Source organism: Molossus molossus, unplaced genomic scaffold (genome assembly GCF_014108415.1).
Source record: "Molossus molossus isolate mMolMol1 unplaced genomic scaffold, mMolMol1.p scaffold_m16_p_15, whole genome shotgun sequence".
Taxonomy (NCBI): Eukaryota; Metazoa; Chordata; class Mammalia; order Chiroptera; family Molossidae; genus Molossus; species Molossus molossus.
Window position 1 is genome coordinate 7,873,510 of NW_023425350.1, and position 21,259 is coordinate 7,894,768.

The 21,259-nt window shown below is 39.9% G+C and overlaps 1 protein-coding gene across 3 annotated transcripts in view; it reads left to right on the forward strand.

Annotated features, from left to right (window-relative positions):
- The window catches only part of DDX1 (DEAD-box helicase 1), a 37,829-nt gene that overhangs the window by 1,749 nt on the left and 14,821 nt on the right, over positions 1–21,259 (forward strand). For 2 of the 3 annotated variants that reach the window (XM_036262945.1, XM_036262946.1), the window contains exons 2-14: positions 963–1,014; positions 1,268–1,331; positions 2,299–2,328; positions 2,934–3,030; positions 5,270–5,317; positions 7,407–7,490; positions 7,698–7,781; positions 8,135–8,211; positions 8,828–8,900; positions 9,848–9,924; positions 10,048–10,162; positions 10,883–11,021; positions 14,706–14,766. In XM_036262945.1, the coding sequence (XP_036118838.1) occupies positions 963–1,014; positions 1,268–1,331; positions 2,299–2,328; positions 2,934–3,030; positions 5,270–5,317; positions 7,407–7,490; positions 7,698–7,781; positions 8,135–8,211; positions 8,828–8,900; positions 9,848–9,924; positions 10,048–10,162; positions 10,883–11,021; positions 14,706–14,766 (1,001 nt within the window). Of the gene's footprint in view, positions 1–962; positions 1,015–1,267; positions 1,332–2,298; positions 2,329–2,933; positions 3,031–5,269; positions 5,318–7,406; positions 7,491–7,697; positions 7,782–8,134; positions 8,212–8,827; positions 8,901–9,847; positions 9,925–10,047; positions 10,163–10,882; positions 11,022–14,705; positions 14,767–21,259 lie in introns of those variants that run through there. The other variant, XM_036262947.1, reaches the window with a different exon arrangement.

Genomic DNA, 21,259 nt, shown 5'->3' on the forward strand with positions numbered 1-21,259 from the left:
GCTGGTATGGTTCTTCTCACCTGATGCAAAGAAAAAGCTACTTTTGCGATGGATATAGTCAGTCTGTAAATTTGTTTTATGTCTTCACAAACAATTACAAGAAATGCAAATTTTTCAAATTGGTTATTTTGGAGGCTTGGGAATATTTGAGTATTGTTAATTTTTAATAGGAATATATACTTCTGTAATAACAATAATGAAAACTTCATTTTTATAACTGTAGACTTAAAATAAAAATCACTTCTTTTTTGGGAAGGAGGTATAAGTAATCCATCTAAACTACCCTTTACATTTCATTTGAGAAATGATAAAATGAGAAAACCCAATCAGAAGTAGGGTCCAATCTATTCCTTTAGGACTGGCTTTGAAGTAGAATTACTAAATATGTGTGAACAACTAAAAATAGAGCAATTGTTCATGTGACATTTCCAAGTACCCAAGTTTTTACCACTGTCTCCTCCCTTTTCAGTTATCCAGAGTTTTGTTATGCCTGCCAATCTATGTGGGCTCTCTGAGGGTATTCACATGGTCCTCAAATAGCCAAGGCACATGAATTCCACATTATCTCTAGATGAAACAAGCAAGATGCTGGTCTAGAACCCTCTAACTCCAGCAGATTTTGTTATTAGTCCTAGAAATACTGGTGGTTCCTGTGCATTAAGTGATAACTATGTGTAGATGTACTGCATATTACCTGTCGTCTTCCTATATCCCTACAGAGTAGGTAACGTTAGTTCCATCTTGTGTGGAGAAAACAAGTCTTTGGCTTGCCCAAGGTAACGTTGCTAGTGAGAGCTTGGATGTGAGCTCAAGTCTTTCTCCAAAACATACACTCTTTTCATCAGTGCTGTATAACTGAGCTCTGCTTCAAAGCCTTTTCTCTCTTCTACAAACAATGATTTTAAGAGCAATAGGATTTAAATTTAGTATGTGTGGTTTTAAAAATTAATTTTTATTTTCAGAGATGGGTGTTATGCCTGAAATTGCGCAAGCTGTGGAAGAGATGGATTGGCTGTAAGTACCCCAAGCTTAGTGTACCTGCCACAGGGATGCCTTGTCATTTAAACAGTTGGTAATTTTATCAAATATTTTTTAGTGTAGTTTGGGTAAGTGAAATTCAGTTTTTCTTGTGATTCTCTAACTTATAGAACATTTCCTTTTTAAACTTTGATATAGTTCTAGCTGGAAAAGTTTAGCATGCCTTAATTAGCTTAGGTGATTTATTTTTTCCTACTAACTAAAATTTTTCTAAATATGATTCTTTTAGTCTCCCAACTGATATCCAGGCAGAATCCATCCCCCTGATTCTAGGAGGCGGTGATGTACTTATGGTATGTTTAAATTTGGTGAGGTGGTTGGGAGCTGGGGACACACAATTGCAGTGCTATTTGTGAACCACCAGAAGAGCTTCATAAGCTTCAAAAATGATATTTTCACCAAATTAATGTTATTTATTTATGTACATTTAGGATACATATATTGTATTCAAGGTAGAAGTTGTGGGGAAAACAAAGGTGAATAAGATGCAGTTTTTGCCTTTAAGAAGCTTAACCCCAGTAGCACAGTAATGCATGTACACAGGTAACTCTCATAAAGAGAGAACATGGCACCTGGATAAGGGATGCAAAGTACTACAGGATTCGAGTGGGGGCCATTTTTCCTCCTGGGTGAGGGGACCATAAGCGACTGTTCCAGGAGGAAGTAGATTTAGGACAAGGGAGGATGGAAGAGGAATGGTCTCTAGGTAGGGAGTGCATCAGTCAAAAAAGCGAAGAGGAGAGTGCAGGTGTGATCCCGGAGTAGTGCTGTTGGATGGAAGCATGCAATATGTGTGGTGGTGTGGGACTCCAGATAACGTGGTCAGTATATAGCGGCTCAGGTTATTTGGGCTCTTTCTCAAAAGAATTCGGTATTTGTTGGTAGTGGGGATCATTGGAAAATCTAAGTATGGATGTGTTTTATGGTTAGAATTGTGTTTTTATGAAGATTAATTTGGTAGCAGCTTGTAGTATAGTTCTGAGAGACTTGATACTGTTAGAATGCTTTTGTAATCTCGATTAGAATGACGAGGCCTTAGGTTTGAATGGTAGCAATGGGAACAGAGTCTTGAGGGAATGGGGTGAAGTGGCAAGATGGGCAGTAATCACAGTTGAAGGAGAAAACCTGAGTCACCTGTAGGCACCGTGAACGTCAGGATAGCTAGTTAAGTGGTAACGATTTTTACATGGTATCATTTGTTAATTTGACTTCTTTAGTTGACAACTTAAATTGTAAAATCAACTTTTTTTCCCCATTTAGGCTGCAGAAACAGGAAGTGGAAAAACGGGTGTAAGTAATAAATGTAAATTGGCTTACTTTGTAAGAGTTGATTTTTACAGCAACTTTGTATAGTCGTTTTGACTTGGAAATATTTAATAAAGCAGCCTCCTCCAGAATGTGATGGATTGATTGCTTGTCACTAAGAGGGATCTTTTTATTGCCAGCTAATTCTGAAATAACTTCTATAAGAGTACAGCTTTAAGAATATAGTTTTAAACTGGTCTTGGAGACAGCTACATTATCTTTAGTATTTGTATTCCCTTCTGAATTTTATTGCAATGGCTCTAGTAATAGAAATTGCACATAGAGGTCGATCTCACTTGGACCTAGACTAGAGGAACAGCCTGTCAGACAGGTGGTGTTTTTCCTCTTGAGTTTAGGTTCATTCTGCAGGTTTCCATTCTTTATTTTCTGGGACTGTCAGCTGGCTCCAGTTGTCTTCATTCAGTCAGCTCTCTTGTGCATCTTACTGGTATTTTGAGTTTGGGCAGATTGGAGCAGCAATTTGAAATATGTGTAATTATTTAATGTGCATGCCTAATTTTTGTAATTTATATTAATTATTGGCATTAATATTGGAATACTGATATAGAGAACTATTGTTTCTTTGATAGGCTTTCAGTATTCCAATTATCCAGATTGTTTATGAAACTCTGAAAGACCAGCAGGAAGGCAAAAAAGGAAAAACAACAGTTAAAACTGGTACTTCAGGTAATATTTGCATAGTAATATTTTCATTTTTTATAAATTAGTAATTCTCATCCCTGATACGTACAGATGAGAGATTTGAGTGTGCGTTTTTATTGTCAGTGTCCGGTGTGCGCTATTGGTGTTCAGTGCACTGGAAACGAGGTGTTAAATGTTATTTAGAGCATAAACAGGGAAAGAGTGTCCATCCTAAATACTAATAGTGCTCTTTTTGAGAAAACTCCAGAATTGGGAAATTATATTTAATTATTTTAATGTTTTTATTAACTTGATTTTTTTTACGCCTAATATTAAATTGGTACAATGTTTTACTAAGATATTAAGGAATGGTTTTACAAATAATTAAAAACTAATGGTGGTAGGAATTAAAAACTAATGGTGGTAGGAAATATGCCTTTCGCAAGGAAAAGAGTCATGCATTTTCCTTTAAGATAAGAAAGAAGGAGCCCTGGCTGGTCTGGCTCAGTTTGTTGGGCATCGTCCCCTGTACGGAAAGGTTGCTGGTTCGATTCCCGGTAAGGGCACATGCCCAGGTTTGGGCCAGATTCCAGTTGAGGGTGTGAAGGATGAAGCAAGTCAGTTTCTAGTTTTCAGTCCTGTCTGCGTGGAAATTGGTTATTTACTATGTCTTTGGTCCTATCTGTGCCAAGAACAATCTTATATCAGTTTCATCATCTTTAAATTATGTTGTTTGATTAAAAAGTTTCTGAATTCCATTCTTTCTTGAGTAATTTATGACTTTGTTATATTTTAACAAAATTTATTTTGTATTTTATGTCACCTTTGTTTCATAATACAAAGTATGATTATGAAAAAATTATAAGCTTGAGTGAATTTGGCATATCAGCATTTTCTTCCCAGTAGTTTGGAAGTAACAATGTGATGTCCTTGGTAGAATGAACTCGTTTGTAAGTGAATTGTAAGGTGGATAATGGATATGAACTATTTAGACGAATGGCCTCTTCAAAAATAATTTCAAAACTTGTAATATTTCTAAACTGTTATTTATTGGAGATGGTTAAAAAAGAGAATGCTTCCAAAGGATAACCAGAATGGGAATAGTTCCAAAAGTCATGTCCAATGAGGAATAAAGAAAGGATATTTAAACATGGAGACACAAGTAAAAGAGATAATTGTTAAGTCATTGACAGGATCAGGAGAGAAAATAATTGTTCTATAAAGTAGGAATACTACTTAGAATAATCTAGATGAAGGTTTCTGTTGAACTTGAACTTCTGAGCAGCTAGATTGAGCCAACAATGAAAGAGAGAACCTCAAGAGAAAGTTACTTCCCATTATTTAAAGTGTTTAAGCAGATGATAGATATCGTTTGATCAGAAATTGAGAAAATATTTCTACGTTGGGTGGGAAGTTGGCTTGAAAACATGTAGAGTTCTCTATAGCTATTATGATTTGTTGATTATCCATATACTATTAAGATATTTTAGAAAAGGAAAATACTGATCCCATTAAAGTAAAGAGGAATACGCCCTAGCCAGTTTTACTGAGTGGTTAGACCATTAACCCTCGGACCAAAGCATCTTGGGTTCAGTTCTAGTCAAGGGCACATACCTGGGTTGAAGGTTCAATCCCTGGCCCCGGTTGGGATTGTGCTGGAGGAAGCCCATTGATGTGTCTCTCTCACTTGATGTGTGTTTCTCTCTCTCTCCCTCCCCACCCCCCTTCTCTCCCCCTCCCCCTCTTCCCCATCTCCTCTCTCCCTTCCCCCCCTTTTTCTCTCTCCCCTCCCTCCCTTCCACTCCATCTTAAAAAAAAAAAAAAAAAAATGCTTACCTAGCTCTTAATATGTTGGTCATTTATTTTCATATTGATTGATATCAGCTGGTTGGGTCGCCAGACCCTGATTTTATGAGTGCTGTCAGCGTTTCAGCAAAGGTTAGTGCTGCCTGATGCAACGTGCACTGCAGCAGGAGGAGGAGAGGTTTATCCCCAGGTTGTCTTCGGCATAGTTCAGTGCTCAGTTTCAGTGTGGCTGCTAATGAAACAGCAACACTTGTACGTTTGAAATACTGTGTACAAATTGAATGTAGTGGAATTAAATTATTTAAAATATATGCTTTTTTTTTTTGGTACGTGCCCCTAGCGGGAACCGAACCCGGGACTCTCTGGTCCACAGGCCAGTGCTCCAACCGGCCAAACTGGTCAGGGCTATGCTTTATTTTTGATAAAGTTTTTCATTTCATAACATTTGTGGGTAACTTTCTTATTTTAATTCATTTAGTACTCAACAAATGGCAAATGAACCCATATGACAGAGGATCTGCTTTTGGTAAGTGGATAGATTTTAGCAACTCATTTATAAGCCGGAAACTTATTTTTGAGAATATCAAGAAAATTATGAAAAGGAATAGTAAATGAAGATTTAATTTACCAAATTTTAGAATATAGTTACTATATTTTCATAGTTTAGTACTGACATAGGAATAGACAAATATGTCAATGGAATATAATGGAAATAGGTCCCAGTGTATATGAAATGTTAATATGTAGAAAAATAATACTTTGTTTCAACAGGAAAAGGGATGCTTTGTTTAGTAAGAGTTTTAGCACAATTGATGATCCATCTGAACTAATAGGAAATTGACTTATCTCCTATTTAGAAACAAATTCTCTATATATTTAAGACTTAAATACACACACATACACACAACGTGTACAATTTAGGAGTGGGGAAATTCTACCCAAATAACTCAGAAATAGTAAAAGGAAAGATTCAAGTATGTTTGTATAAAATTCTAAAAAGTATGTGGAGAAGCTATAACAGGAAAAAGTTGAGACAAAAAATAATTATGGAAAGAATACTTGCAGTGTTGATGAAAGATAGAGAATCTATATAAACTGTAAGGAGTTCTTGTGTAGATAATTGTTTTGGGGAAGAAAGAGATAAACAACCAGTAGGGAAAGTGGACCAAGATTGTGAATAGGCAGTTCACAGCAGAGCCAGTCCAAGTACCAGTAAACATGCAGAGATCAAGTTTACAGGAAATTAAAGTGACCATGAGATGTCCTCTACCCATCTGATTGGCAGGAATCCAAAAGAGTGATAACCAATATGAATTATTCCCGTTTTGAAAAGTAGTTTGGCATTAACTATATACATTTTAAAAAACATATATTCCTGGAAGGTCTTACCCTTTAGAATGAAGTGGCAGTGTATAAGAGTATGCATTCAAAGCTTTTTGATGGAGCACTATTTATAAGGATTAAAACTGCCGGCAAAGTGAATGCTATTGCTAAGGAATGGTTAACAAAGACTAGGGTGTGTTGAAGGACTGTTGTGAAGCCATTACAAAGAATGAGTACTTTGTAGAGTTGTCATAAGTGATCAAGTGTCAAGAATAGAGTCGACTTTGAGGAATTTTTGCCAGGTGCTGTTCAGAAAAGCAGAATGCAGGAAAATGTAGAGTGGGCATGAGGAATCATGCCCCAAACAACCAGCCACACAGAAAACGCCAAACTGCTACTCTGCACCGTATGATGCCTAATTTATATGAAGTTTATATCTGTATGTTTGCATATAGAATTTTAAATACAAAATATTAAGGATTTGTCATTCTAAAGAACTTCATAAAAAGTTTAGTTTTATATAATGTAAGAATTTATACTTTGAATAAATAATTTCTGATAAGGAAAATGTGTGATGCAGTGCTTTTTAAAAAGTTTGTTTTGTATTCAGGTATAGAATATGAGTGCAAGACTGAACCAGGACACACGTTATTTTTTCTTTGCAGTATATACAAGAGTCAGTTTACATAAAGCCATTAAGTACCAATGAGCACTGTGGTCGATCGTGAGATTAGCAAATTACAGGTTATTTATTCGTACTTTTTTCCCGCTCCCCCTTTATGATTTCTGGATCAATGGATTGGGGAGCAATCCAGACAGTTTCTGATTTCCTTTTAATGTGGCATTCACTCACGCTCTAATTTAGGCATGAAATCAGAGCAACAAGTATTTATGAGTGGGTGCTGTGTCACCCTTGAGTACCCATTTCTTTGAAGACCTATAGAGAATAGTTGGCTGAACACGTTTGTATTGGTGATACAGCTACTATTAGTGCAAGACAGTTCAGGTGCTGTTTTGATTTCTTTCTAGACCTGTTTTAATAAAATCTTATGCTGGTGAACAGATGACTGTAGAAACTAGTCCCCAACATGGCCAAGGCCCTCCCGGGGATGAATGGGGCAGTTACTCATGGGGGAAATGTTGCTGTCACTCAGGAGTCCGCACGTCTCATTCTCTGGAACATTGCAGCAAGCACAGGAATTAACCTTGTTTGTGAGACTGAATGATACTTATTTCAGAATCTGACTTAGATCATCTGTACTGACATTGTTCTCTGTTTTTCTAAAATCCAGCCATTGGGTCAGATGGCCTTTGCTGTCAGAGCAGAGAAATAAAGGAATGGCACGGATGTCGAGCTACCAAAGGGCTAACGAAAGGTACTTAACAGCATCTGTACATGTGTCAGTGAACTTTCTTAATACAGCTTTATGCTAGGGTCTGAAAAGATTTTTAAGGTTACAAGAAGGCCTACAGTTCTTCTTTTGGATCATACAGTTATAATTCAGAAACAGTGGGAAAGTGGCTACATGGTAAATGAATCACATTGTAACTGATACAAATCTTAAAGCATTTTGCCCTTGTAGGGAAGCACTACTATGAAGTGTCCTGTCATGACCAGGGATTGTGCAGAGTCGGGTGGTCTTCCATGCAGGCTTCCTTAGATCTAGGTAAGTGTTTCTAGAACTGGACTTCCTGATCTGTATGTGTGGAGTTAACATTTTTGTTATAATGGGGAGATAATAAACTTGACCATACAGAGTATATGTTTTAGAAACATGGAAACAGAATTTATCTGTACCTTAATCTGTACCAAAAAAGATTTGAAGTACCCAAAAATACATAACTGTAAAATGCGGAGGACCGGGTTCAGACGAGGCGGGTGGGTACGGTGGTGTGTGTGAGGGCACGCCACGCCGGGCTGCACGGTGCTTTTGTTCCGGGGTCTGTGAGCCTCCCTCACCGGGCTTTGAGCTGTATATTTCTGTCTCGCCACGTAAATAAAACACTTTTTTAAATCTAGGTACTGACAAGTTTGGCTTTGGCTTTGGTGGGACTGGAAAGAAATCCCATAATAAACAATTTGATAATTATGGAGAGGTAAGTTGTTTTATTGACTTAATTATAGTATTTCTTATATGTGTTTACTTGATCACTCGTGACATGACTGAGGATATAGAAATTCTCAAATTCAACTAGACCATCTGAATATAGCGGTGGGCAAAAGTAGGTTAATAATAACAACAACAATAAATACAATAATTAATAAATAGTAATAAATAAACTGTTTCTTGTACTCACAACTGTAAACCTACTTTTGCCTGCCCCCCCCCATATTTTCCTCAGGTTGGATTTGGACTCAGTGAAGAGATGTTACACAATTTATCTAGCCCTCCAAAGTATTTTACTCTGTCTTCTGTCTTTACCCCATTTTGATTGGGCTTGACTTACACATATTATTCTGATTTCTTATTTTTAATCACAGTCATCTAAATATACTTGTTCTGGAGTCCAAAGTCACATTGACGCTAAAAGCCTGTCAGACGCGTCTGCTGTTCTGTATGAGATGCCTATGTAATAGACGTGTTTTAACCACACATTGGAGCTCCAAGGGATTATTTTAAAATGCTAACACATACTTTTGGTGCTGGTATATTTGAACTTTTCACTTTATGAATCTGCTTTATTAACAGCACTTGACTTTCTGGTTTTCTAGGAATTTACTATGCATGATACTATTGGGTGTTACCTAGACATAGATAAAGGACATGTCAAATTCTCCAAAAATGGTAAGCTTTCTATGGATTGTCTTGTTAGAAGGTCTATTTCTGATGTTTTAATTTCCTCATCCTCTTCTTCAGTCCTCTCTCTCTCATTCCCTGCCTCTTTTTGAATAAATACTTGTTGAGCATTTGTTATGTGCCAGCCACCCTGGTGGTAGGTGCTGGAGAATGAGCAAAAAATGGAGCAAACATGTTTACTTTTGTGGGGCTTACATTCTGGTGGGGAGAGACCAGCAGATACCTAGTATGTCAAGTGGGAACAGGTGCATGAGGGAGAGACTACATCAGGGTAAGGGAATGGAGGGTGATAGCAGTGTGGGGGTGCTGTTTTACACAGGGCGGTCAGACAAGGCTTCTCTGAGAAGTTGACATTTGAGTAGAAATCTGAATGGGTTGGTGGTGGGCCATGCAGATATCTTAGAAGAGTGTTTCAGGCAGAGGAGAAGTAAATGCAAAGGCTCTGAGGTGGAAATGTGCTTGGGGTATCTGAGCAACAGTGAGGAGGCAGTAATGGGTCTGAAGGACACTGAGCATGGAGGAGGGTGGTAGAAGCTAAGTCGGTGAGGTAGTGAGGCCAGGCCATCTAGGGCCTTGTTTATTGGTCATGACACGTACTTCTTATTTTGAGTATGATTAGAAGCCATTAGGATTTTGAGTAGAGAATTCGTATCGTCTGTCTTTAGTTAACAGTATCATTGTAGCCACTGTGTTGAGAACATACTGGTGGGTGGGTGGGTTGTGGTAGTAGGCGGGGAGCCAGTTGGATGATAGGAGTTCTCTTTGGGACATAATAAATTTGAGATACTTATCATCTAAATGGTGAAATCAAGTAAGTAGATAAATATGCAACTTCAGGATTAAGTGACAAAGTGAAGAGGTGGCACGAGGTGCCGCACAGGGTAGCACGAAGGAAGCGGGCAGGTGGGCGGGTGAACACTCTTTTTTTTTTTAAGGTAAAGACCTTGGTTTGGCATTTGAAATCCCACCACATATGAAGAACCAAGCCCTCTTTCCTGCCTGTGTTTTGAAGGTAAGGGAGAATCCAGATAGAAGAATGTTGCCGTGATCATAGCTACTTTGATCTGCATTATTGTGTGTTGACTAGTTTACTATTAGATTAAAAATTTTTATTTTCTCCTTTATTCCATGTTAGAATGCTGAAATAAAATTTAACTTTGGTGAAGAAGAATTTAAGTTTGCACCAAAGGACGGTTTCGTAGCTCTTTCCAAGGCGCCGGACAATTGCGTTGTCAAATCGCAGCGCACAGGTATCACACCTGAGGGGCAAGGGTTTGGAGGGTGGGGTCCGGGTGAAAGCTCCAGTAGGCAAGGCTTCTCTTAGGGGTTAGTTACATATACTCCCCTTGCTGGTTTAGGCACACGTCCTTATTAAACACACCAGTAAAATTAAACTTCAAAACCTAATTCATAAAGTCTTAATTTGGTTTTAGTTTAGGCATGTTGGGATCCTGATGATGACGATGATGGTAGTATTTTTAACATGTGTACATTAAGTGCCACAGCACTGTGTTCAGTGTTTTACACAGATTATTTACTCTTCACCACAACCCTGTAAGGTGGTACTCTTCCCGTTTTACAAAGAACTTGAGGAGTAGGGACTGGAGTTACCTGCCCAAGGTCACAGAGCAAGTGAGTGGTAGAACTGAATTCTAACCCAGGCAGTCTGACTGCAGAGCTCAGACCCCTACCCGTTGTACTGCCAAATCTCTTTCAGTTGTTTGAAGTATGTACATTTCATAACTTAGTTCACTTTATCCAAAAACGTATCTATCAGTGGCAGTTATTGCAAGTAGATTTAAAGAAACCTTACTTCATTTGAACAATCTTAGCTGTATTGTGTTTTGTTTGACTCTCCTATACTTCTGACGATTGCTGTTTAAATCTTTGATGTTGGAATATTTGCACTCATGCTTTACAACGAAGGTGCTTTGCAGTGTGTGCATGTGCTCTGCTCTGTGTTCCCCAAGGTAACGCGCAGGTGGCACAGGCCAAGCTTCTCCCCAACGCTCCCAAGGCGCTCATCGTCGAGCCCTCCCGAGAGCTGGCCGAGCAGACTCTGAATAACATCAAGCAGTTTAAGAAATACGTTGATAACCCTAAATTAAGGTAAAGTTTCCTGTCTTGCTCAAATGTCTACTCTCTTTAGGTTTGAGGTGTTTGAGAAGAAGGGTAAGGTAGAAACAATGAGGTAGAAATTCAGCGTGTATGTTTATACACGTATATGTACACCTTGACATAAAGTAGCAATTAGTTTCTCTGTAAAACTGCTGAAGTGAAAAGTTTGATTTAAAAGAAAAGTAAATTGAGATTTTTTTTTCTATGTCTTTTACATGAAGAGTCATGGTTGCCCAACGGTATCAGTAAAAATTTGTTTTTAAGGGAGCATTTCATTCAGTGTTAGATTCATCCCTTCGTGCGCATGGAGAAGATCCTGCTGTCTTTGCAGTATGCTGGCAAACATAACTCAGTGAGGCGGTCGCCTTTCTCACAGTGGTGACCTTTGCCCGTTGGGTACCCAGACTGGTCACTGTCTAGTCGGGGGCTCTTTCTACCAAAGTTAAGTGATCTTGTGGAACTCCTTGCTCAGGAGACTCCCTTTTAATCGGGGAAAAGGAGGCCCTATCATAGAAGTAACGCTCTGGGTCAGTTGATTTGTCACTTGAGTTTTGTTCATTTCACTGTGAATTATTTTTTATTGAAACCCTTTTCACACACTGAATTCATCACTGAGATGGGCCAGTTTCGGAGTTTCTAGCAGAGCCCCACACGGCACCATCGCCACTGGCTAATTCCAGGAACTCGAATCGTTGGCATCATGCAGACCCATCTTGTTAATGTTGATCTTTCTTACAATGAAACTCATTCAGGGATAAGTGATACTTAATCAAACTTTTTAGGTAAAATAATTCCTAATTTTGTGTTCAGGATTGATGCATGAAACTTAGCCCCAGTGACTTTGAGTAACACCTGCTGTGTGTGAAGTCTTAGGCTAGGGACCAGGGATAGAACAAGGAGAATTCGTCTTTGCTTTCGTAGGAGTGGGTGTGGGAGTGGAGGGGGAGAGAGCACAAAACAAAGGTGATGAAATGCCTTGGGGATGCGATAGGCAAAGTCACTGAAGGAGCACAGCCAGGGCATCTGTTTCATACAAGAGGCTCGGAACTCTTCATGAGAGAGTGTTTGGAAGAATGTAAAATGCTTGATTTTGTGCTGTAATTGTCTGTAAAGGTTAATATGCCTGTGGACTAAGGCTGGAAGGGAACATGAATAATGAAATTTATTTGTTAAGATGGTAAAGTTGTGGGTTACTTATTTTGGTATTCAGTACAAATGAGCCTTTCCTTTGAAAACCAGCTCAAGTCCTGGTCTGTCTGGGAAGCTGCCCTGCTGTCTCAGCCCCGTCCTTCCCAGTACCGCCCCCATGGATGCCTCGCCTTCACCCTGCGCACTGGCGGGTTGTAAAGACAGTTACTCGTCCCTTTCAGATTTACACTCCCTCAGACAGGGGCTGTTCTTTTGTATTCCTCAGCCGTACGGTGGGTGGAACCACTGATTTATTTTCTGTCTCTAGATTTTGCCTATTTGGGACATTTTATGCAAATGGAAGTGGATAGTATATGCTCTTTTGTGACTGGTTTCCCTGAATTAGCATAATGTTTTCAAGGTTAATCAATGTGGTAGCATGTGTCAGTACTTAATTACTTTATATTGCCGAAAAGTATTCCATCATATGCATATACCACATTTATTCATACATTAACTGATGGGTACTTGGGTTGTTTCCACTTTCTGGCTACTGTGCTGTGAACATCAGTGACAGGTTTCATGTGGACATTTTCATTTCTCTGTATAAGGCCCCTGGGGTCTAATATCTGAATCATATAGTAGCTATAGGTTTAACATTTTCAGGAACTCCCAAACTGTTTCCCAAAGTGATACCACCATTTGACATTGCTATTAATAATGTATGTGGGTTCATTTCTCTATCTTTACCAAACTATTACCTGTCTTTTTTACTATAGCCATCTAATGGGTGTAAGGTGGTGTCTCACTTTGGTTTTGATTTGCATTTCACTGTAGCTAATGATGTTGACCATCTTTCAAGTGCTTGTTGGCCATTTGTAATGTCTGTTCCCCTGACCATTTTTCAGTGGGATAATTTGTCTATGTTACTGTGTTTTAAGAGTTCTTTACACACACACACACACACACACACACACTCTACATGTTAGATACACTTTGTCTGATTTGCAAATATTTTTTCCCATTCTGTGGGCTGTCTTTTCACTTGATAGTGTCCTTTGAAATGCAAAAGTTTTTAATTTTGATGAAGTTCAGCCTTTTTTTTCATTTGTTGCTTTTGTTTTTGGTGTTACGTATAAAGAAATCTTGCCTAACCCAAGGTCATGAAAATTTATTTTTATGTTTTCTTCTAAGAGATTTATACTTTGTGGTTTTACATTTAGGTCTGTGGCTCATTTAGAGTTAATTTTTGTGTATGCTATAAAGGAGAATTTTAAGCCCTGGCCTTTGTGGCTCAGTTGGTTGGACTTTGTCCCATATACTGAAAGGTTGCCGGCTCAGTTCCTGTTCAGAGCACATGCCCTGGTTGCAGGCCAGATCCCTGGTAGGGGGCATGCAGGAGGCAGCCAATTGGTAATTCTCTCTCCCTCCCCCTCCTCTCTAAAGATTTTTTTTTTTTTTTTTTTATCCTCACCTGAGGACATTTTTCTATTTTTTGTTCAGGTAGAGTGGGAGGGGGAGAGAGGAAGAGAGAGAGAAACATCGATGTGAAAGGGACACATCGAGTGGCTGCCACCCACACGACCAACCAGGGCCGGGGACAAACTGCAACCGAGGTACATGCCCTTAGCGGGAACCGAACCCGGGTCTCTCGGGACCGCAGGCCAACGCTCTAACCGCTGAGCCAAACCGGCCAGGGCTCTCTAAAGATCTTTAAAACAAGGGAAGAGTTAACTTCATTCTTTTTTTTTTTTTTTTAATCCTCACTCGAGGACACTTTTGCGTTTATCTCCAGATAGAGTGGGAGGAAGAGAGAGAGAAACATCGATGTGAGAGAGACACATTGACTGGTTGCCACCTGCACAACTCCACCCTGGGCTGGGGACTAACCACAACCAAAGTACATGCCCTTAGCGGGAACTGAACCCAGGACTCTCTGGTCCGTGGGCTGATGCTCTAACCACTAAACAAACCAGCCAGGGCTTAACTTCTTTCTTTTGCATGTGCTTATTCATTTGTTTTAGTGCCATTTGTTGAAAATACTATTCTCTCCTCCATTGAATTGTCTTGACATAAGGCAATTTTTTTAACCTAAACATTGTTTGGGAAGTATTTTGAATGAGAAATTTTAAACAAGTAAAAGATAACCTGTGAAAAGTCTCATTTCACCCCCACCCCCCCCAGTTTTTACTTATTCTACCTGGTGGCACCTTTTAAAAATTAATATTTATATATTACTTCAGAGATATTCTGTACACGTGCAACCATATATGTGTGAAAAGGTGATTGAACAGGATTCGGAGCCCCTGGAAGGCTGTGTAGACGAGGGCTGGGGTGCTGTGCTCCACACTTGCCCGTTCTGCTCACTTTCCCCACTTAGCATTCCATACGGCCACTGGGTGAGAGGCACACTGTCCACCTGCCTGCGCTTTCCTTGTGGACCCTTCCCCAGTTACTGTCACCTTGAGTTTCCACCTAAAAGATGTGCAAATGCAGTGAACCACACTCGAATCTCGTTCTACATTATTATTATGGTGTTTGTTTCAGGGAGCTTCTGATAATTGGAGGTGTTGCAGCCCGGGATCAACTCTCTGTTTTAGAAAATGGGGTAAGTTGTACTCTTTTTTTTTTTTTTTTTCAGTGTTTTTTTTTTTATTGATTAATTTTTGTTACAAATGATTCTCCTTTTTTCCCCCACTGATTCCCCCCTCCCCCTTCCCTCCCTGCCCCTTCCCCAGATTGTTGTCCATGTCCACTGTTCATGCATACATGCATATAAGTTCTGTGGTTCATCCCTCTCTCACCTCCCCACTCCTTAGGGGATTGTCCTCAAACTGTTATGTTCATTATATTCCACAAATCAGTGAGATCATATGAAATTTGTCTTTCTCTGTTTGGCTTGTTTCACTTAGGATGATAGTTTCCAGGTCCCTCCATGTAGTCTCAAAGGATAAGAGATCTTTCTTTCTTACCGCTGCGTAGTACTCCATTGTGTATATGTACCACAGCTTTTTAATCCATTTGTCTACTGATGGGCACTTGGGCTGTTTCCAGATCTTAGCGATTGTAAATAGTGCTGCTACAAAGATGGGGGTACATATATTCTTTCTGATTGGTGCTTTATGCTTCGTAGGGTATATTCCTAGAAGTGGGATCACTGGGTCAAATGGGAGATCAATTTTTAATTTTTTGAGGTGACACCATATTGTTTTCCATAGTGGCTGCACCAGTCTGCATTCCCACCAACAGTGTACTAGAGTCCCCTTTTCTCCACACCCTCGCCAACACTTGTTGTTTGATGATTTGTTGATGGCGGCCATTCTGACAGGTGTGAGGTGATACCTCATTGTTGTTTTGATTTGCATCTCTCTGATGATTAGTGATGATGAACATTTCCTCATATGTCTCTTAGCCATTTGTATGTCCTGTTTGGAGAGGTGTCTATTTAGTTCCTCTGCCCATTTTTTAATTGGATTCTTTGTCTTCCTTTTGTGGAGTTGTATGAGCACTCTATATGTATTGGAAATTAACCCCTTATCTGATATATCATTGGCAATTATGCTCTCCCATACAGTGGGTAGCCTTTCCGTTTTGATGATTGTATCTTTTGCTGTGCAGAAGCTTTTGAGTTTGATGTAGTCCCATGTGTTCATTTTCTCCTTTGTTTCTATTGCCTTAGGTGATGTGTCAGTAAAAATTCTGCTGCGTATGATGTCTGAGATTTTGTTGCCCCCAGTCTCCTCTAGGATTTTTATGGATTCATGAGTTACATTTAAGTCTTTTATCCATTTTGAGTTTATTCTCGTGTAGGGTGTAAGTTGATGGTCTAGTTTCATTTTTCGGCAAGTAGCTGTCCAATTTTCCCAGCACCATTTATTAAAGAGGCTGTCCTTACTCCACTGTATGCTCTTGCCACCTTTGTCAAGTATTAATTGAGCATATTGCCTAGGGTCCATTTCTGGATTCTCTATTCTGTTCCACTGGTCTATATACCTGTTCTTGTGCCAGTACCAGGCTCTTTTGATTATGGTGGCTTTGTAGTATAACCTGAAATCTGGTATTGTGATCCCTCCAACTTTGTTCTTCCTTTTCAAGATTGCTGTGGCTATTCGAGGCCTTTTTTGGTTCCATATGAACTTTTGAAGTAATTGTTCTAATTCTTTGAAGTATGCCGTTGGTATTTTGATGGGGATTGCGTTGAATCTATAGATTGCTTTGGGTAATATGGACATTTTAATGATGTTAATTCTCCCAATCCATGAACAGGGTATGTTCTTCCACTTTTTTACATCTTGCTCTATTTCTTTTTTCAAAGACCTGTATCCTGCTACTTTGCCAAATTCATTTATTAAGTCTAGTAAGCTTTTGGTGGAGTCTTTGGGGTTTTCTATGTACAGTACCATGTCATCTGCAAATAATGACAATTTCACTTCCTCCTTTCCAATTTGGATCCCTTTTATTTTTTCTTCCTGTCTGATTGCTGTGGCTAAGACTTCCAGTACTATGTTAAATAGGAGTGGCGAAGGTGGGCATCCTTGCCTTGTTCCTGTTCTTAAGGGAAATGCTTTTAGTTTTTGCCCATTGAGTATGATGTTGGCTGTAGGTCTTTCATATATGGCCTTTATTATGTCTAGGTATGATCCCTCAATTCCCACACTGCTGAGCGTTTTTATCAGAAATGGATGCTGGATTTTGTCAAAGGCTTTTTCAGCATCTATTGATATGATCATGTGGTTTTTATTCTTCAATTTATTTATGTGATGTATCACATTTATGGATTTGCGAATTGTACTTTTAATTTTTAAAAAGTAACATCTTGGGCGGTCTTTTTGGCAATATAGTTGTGTTGTGTTTCAAGAAATGTCAAAAGTGGCTGAAATTAAAACAAGGTCAAAAAAGTATTGTCCATATGTCAAACTGAAAAGCTTCTGCACAGCAAAAGAAACAACCAACAAAATGGAAAGGCAACCCACTCTCTGGAAGAGTATAATTGCCACTGATACATCAGATAAGGGGTTAATTTCCAAAATATATAGAGTGCTCTTCCAACTCAACAAAAGGAAGACCGAGAACCCAATTAGAAAATGGGCAGAGGAGCTAAATAGACACCTCTCCAAACAGGACATACAAATGGCCAAGAGGCATATGAAGACATGCTCAACATCACTAATCATCAGAGAGATGCAAATTAAAACAACAATGAGGTATCACCTCACACCTGTCAGAATGGCCGCCATCAACAAATCATCAAACAACTAGTGTTAGTGACGGTGTGGAGAAAAGCGGACTCTAGTACACTGCTGATGGGAATGCAGACTGGTGCAGCCACTATGGAAAACACTATGGTGTTACCTCAAAAAATTAAAAATTGAACTGCCATTTGACCCAGTGATCCCACTTGTAGGAATATACCCTAAGAAGCCTGAAACACCAATCAGAAAGAATATATATACCCCCATGTTTGTAGCAGCACTATTTACAATTGCTAGGATCTGGACACAGCCCAAATGTCCATCAGTTGATGAATAGATAAAAAAGCAGTGGTAGCCCTGGCCGGTTTGGCTCAGCGGTTAGAGCGTCGGCCTGCGGTCCGGAGAGACCCGGGTTCGGTTCCCGCTAAGGGCATGTGCCTCGGTTGCAGTTTGTCCCCGGCCCTGGTCGGTTGTGCGGGTGGCAGCCACTCGATGTGTCCCTTTCACATCGATGTTTCTCTCTCTCTCTCTGTTCCTCTCTCTCCCCCACACTCTGCCTGAACAAAAAATGGAAAAATGTCCTCGAGTGAGGATTAAAAAAAAAAAAAAAAAGCTGTGGTATAGGTACACAATGGAGTACTATGCAGCTGTAAGAAAGAAAGTTCTCTGATCCTTTGCGACGACATGGAGGGACCTGGAGAGTATTATCCTAAACGAAATAAGCCATGCAAAGAAAAACAAATATCACATGATCTCACTTATTTGTGGAATATAATGAACATAACAGTCTGAGGAACAGGGTAGACCCAGAGATGTGGAAGTGGGGAACAGACTAACAGCCCTCAGAAGAGGGGGTGGGAGGGAGGAAAGAGATAAACCACAGAACTTGTGTGCATGTATTGCATAACCCACAGACACAGACAACAAAGCTGGGGACAGGGTAGGGAGGATGGGGAGGAGGGTGTCAGTGGGGGAAAAAGAAAGATCTGTAACAAAAATAATTTTTAAAAAAAGCATAAATTTGCTCAAAGACATCTCACAGGTACGATTTTTCTTCCTTGAAGTATTCAGAGCAGCAGTCTCCTCCAAACCCCTCATGCCTTTTGAGCACCTGAGAATTTCCTTCTCACTTTCATGAATTAAGTGTTCTTTTGGATGTGGGGGAGGAAGGAGGAATAATTGAAAAAGAAGAAATGAATTAAGAATAGAAATAGGCCCTGGTTGGTGTGGCTCTGTGGTTACACTGAAGGGTCATGGGTTTGATTTCCCAATCAAGGGCATGTACCTGGGTTGCAGATTTTATCCCCAGCCCCCGTTGGAGTGTGTGGGGAGGCAACCAGTGTCTCTCTCTCACATCGATGTTTCTCTTTCTTCCTCTTCCTTCCTCCCTTTCACTCTCTCTAAAAATCAATGGAAAAAGTATCATTGGGTGAGGATTAACAAACAAAAAAAAAGAATAGAAATGGAAAGAGAATGGATGGCAGAGGTCCTTAGTATGGATGAAGGATGACCAGACGTCCAGTAGGAGGAAGATAAGTTCCGATACTTGTAAGGGGAAGTCTTAAAGGCTGTGCTCAGCCATGTGTTTATAAAGGAGAGAGCTAAGAGTGGTCTTTATTAGTGGGGGAGAAGTTTGATAAATTAACTGTGTTCATCAATTCTGTGAAGCTAAATAAGGGTAGGACCTTACAAAATATTTTATATGTATGAAGTAACTTCTTCCTTACAAATTTGTCTTCCATTTCCTTCTCTAAATATTTTATTCTTCAACTAAACCACCTGATACTGCGTCATGGAGGTCAGATATGTCCTCCCTCCCATTACATGGGCACCCACCGAATGAAATTGCATGCTGATTTAGACTTGGCCTGGCACGGCATATTAAGAGCAAGGAATCATATACTGTACTTGTTAATACTAGTCTAAGATAGTAATATTACTTTAATATGTTCTTATTTAGTGTATTTTATTTTAGTGGTGGTAAGAGATATTTTACATGTTCATTCCCAGTCTTGGGTCCCTAAACCCAAATCCATTTTTTTTTGTTAGTTACTAAATTTCTTAACTCATATCTTTCAGCTACAGAGCTTTTGGAGGTTTGGATCTGCTTCCATCGGTCACAGCTAAGACGCGGTGTTGGCTGAAGCTAATGGCAGGGCAGTCAGGGCAGTGTCCTTCCTAGCTTTCTTGGAGGACTCCGTTCCCTTCTGTTTCAGGGATGCAGCACATTCCCTTGCTGTGCTGCTTCCCATCTTACCTTCTGTCTGTCTGTTGTCTCCACTGTCCTCTGGCTCAGCCTGTGTATGTGCTGTGCAGAAGTCAGCTTTGGGTGAAAGAGTAGAACTATTTAATTTAAAAAACTTTTTATTTATTTATTTAATCTTCACCCGAGGACATTTTTCCATTTTTTGTTCAGAGAGAGAGAGAGAGAGAGAGAAACATCGACGTGAAAAGGACACATCGAGTGGCTGCCTCCTGCACGATCAACCAGGGCCGGGGACAAACTGCAACCGAGGTACATGCCCTTAGCAGGAAAGGAACCCGGGTCTCCCGGGACCGCAGGCTGACGCTCTAACTGCTGAGCCAAACTGGCCAGGGCTTAAAAAACTTTTTAAAGTTGCAGCATTATGTGACGTGTGGTTGAGACCTGGTGGAGTAGTTGGTATCATGATGTAAGTCATATTCATATATCGCTCAGGCTTTTCCAATTTAACTGAGTTTTTTGTTTTTCTTTTTAAACCTGAGCGAATTTACGATTTTCATGCTGACTTTACCTATTGAAATTGAGGAGGGAGGGAACTCAGGTGGTGTGTTAGAGTCCTGCACTCAACAGAGGATACACGCAGACCAGAAGGGCACTTCATTCACTGTTGTGCCCTGCACCTGTCACACCGCTTGGCATCGAGTTCATTCTTCATACACTGAGCGACAGGCTTTACCTTCTGTTCTGAAGCAGTTCTCTAGGGTACATCTGGTTATCAGGACAAGTGAAACAGTAACTTCAGAAATGTCTGTCTTATTTTTCATGGGAATCTGAATGCCTTGTATTGGAGCCAGTGGAAAGTCCATTCAGCAGAATTCCACTCTTTCCAGGGCTAGATGGGGCAGTAATGAGGCTAGAGGGATGCATTTGTTAGGAGGACATTACCTTTTAGTCTGAGTGGAGAAAAGGAAAAGAGTACAAGTGATTTTTCGTGCTTACCGATAAAGAAGTGGAAGGTTTGACTTGTTTGAATGATTTTATGTAAAACCTTATTTGTTTTCACATCTATCCATCCACGAGTGCACTTTGAAAAAACTTAACTTTTATTGACTGCTTTCAGCGAATGGGCCTGGCGCTAAATACCTCATTTTTGTACTTAGTTCTCCCAGTAGCCCTCTGAGATGGCACTCATCCCCAGTTTTACGGAGTAGGACCAGGGCTTGTACTCGATATTACAGCTCAGGGCGGAGCTTACTGCGAAGCCCATGTTCCTGATCACTATATCTAGGGGCCTGAGTACAACACGTATAGGGGCAGAATGGGAATGTTAGTTGTATGGGCATGAGAGTTTATCGTACTATTATTCTCTCTGTGTATGTTTGGAAAAAATTTTTTTTTATATCTTCACCCAAGGATATTTTTCTATTTATCTTCAGATAGGGTGGGAGAGAGGGAGAGAGAGAGAAACATCAACGTGAGAGGGACACATCGACTGGTTGCCTCCCACAAGACCCTGACCAGGGCCAGGGACGAACTGCAACCGAGGTGTGTGCCCTTGACTGGAATCAAACCCACGACTCATTGGTCCATGGGCCAACACTCTAACCACTGCACCAAACCAGCCAGGGCTGTATGTTTGAAAATTTTTATAATAAAGAATTAAGTAAAACTTGTTTTTATTTGAATTAACTGTTTTCTCACATTTG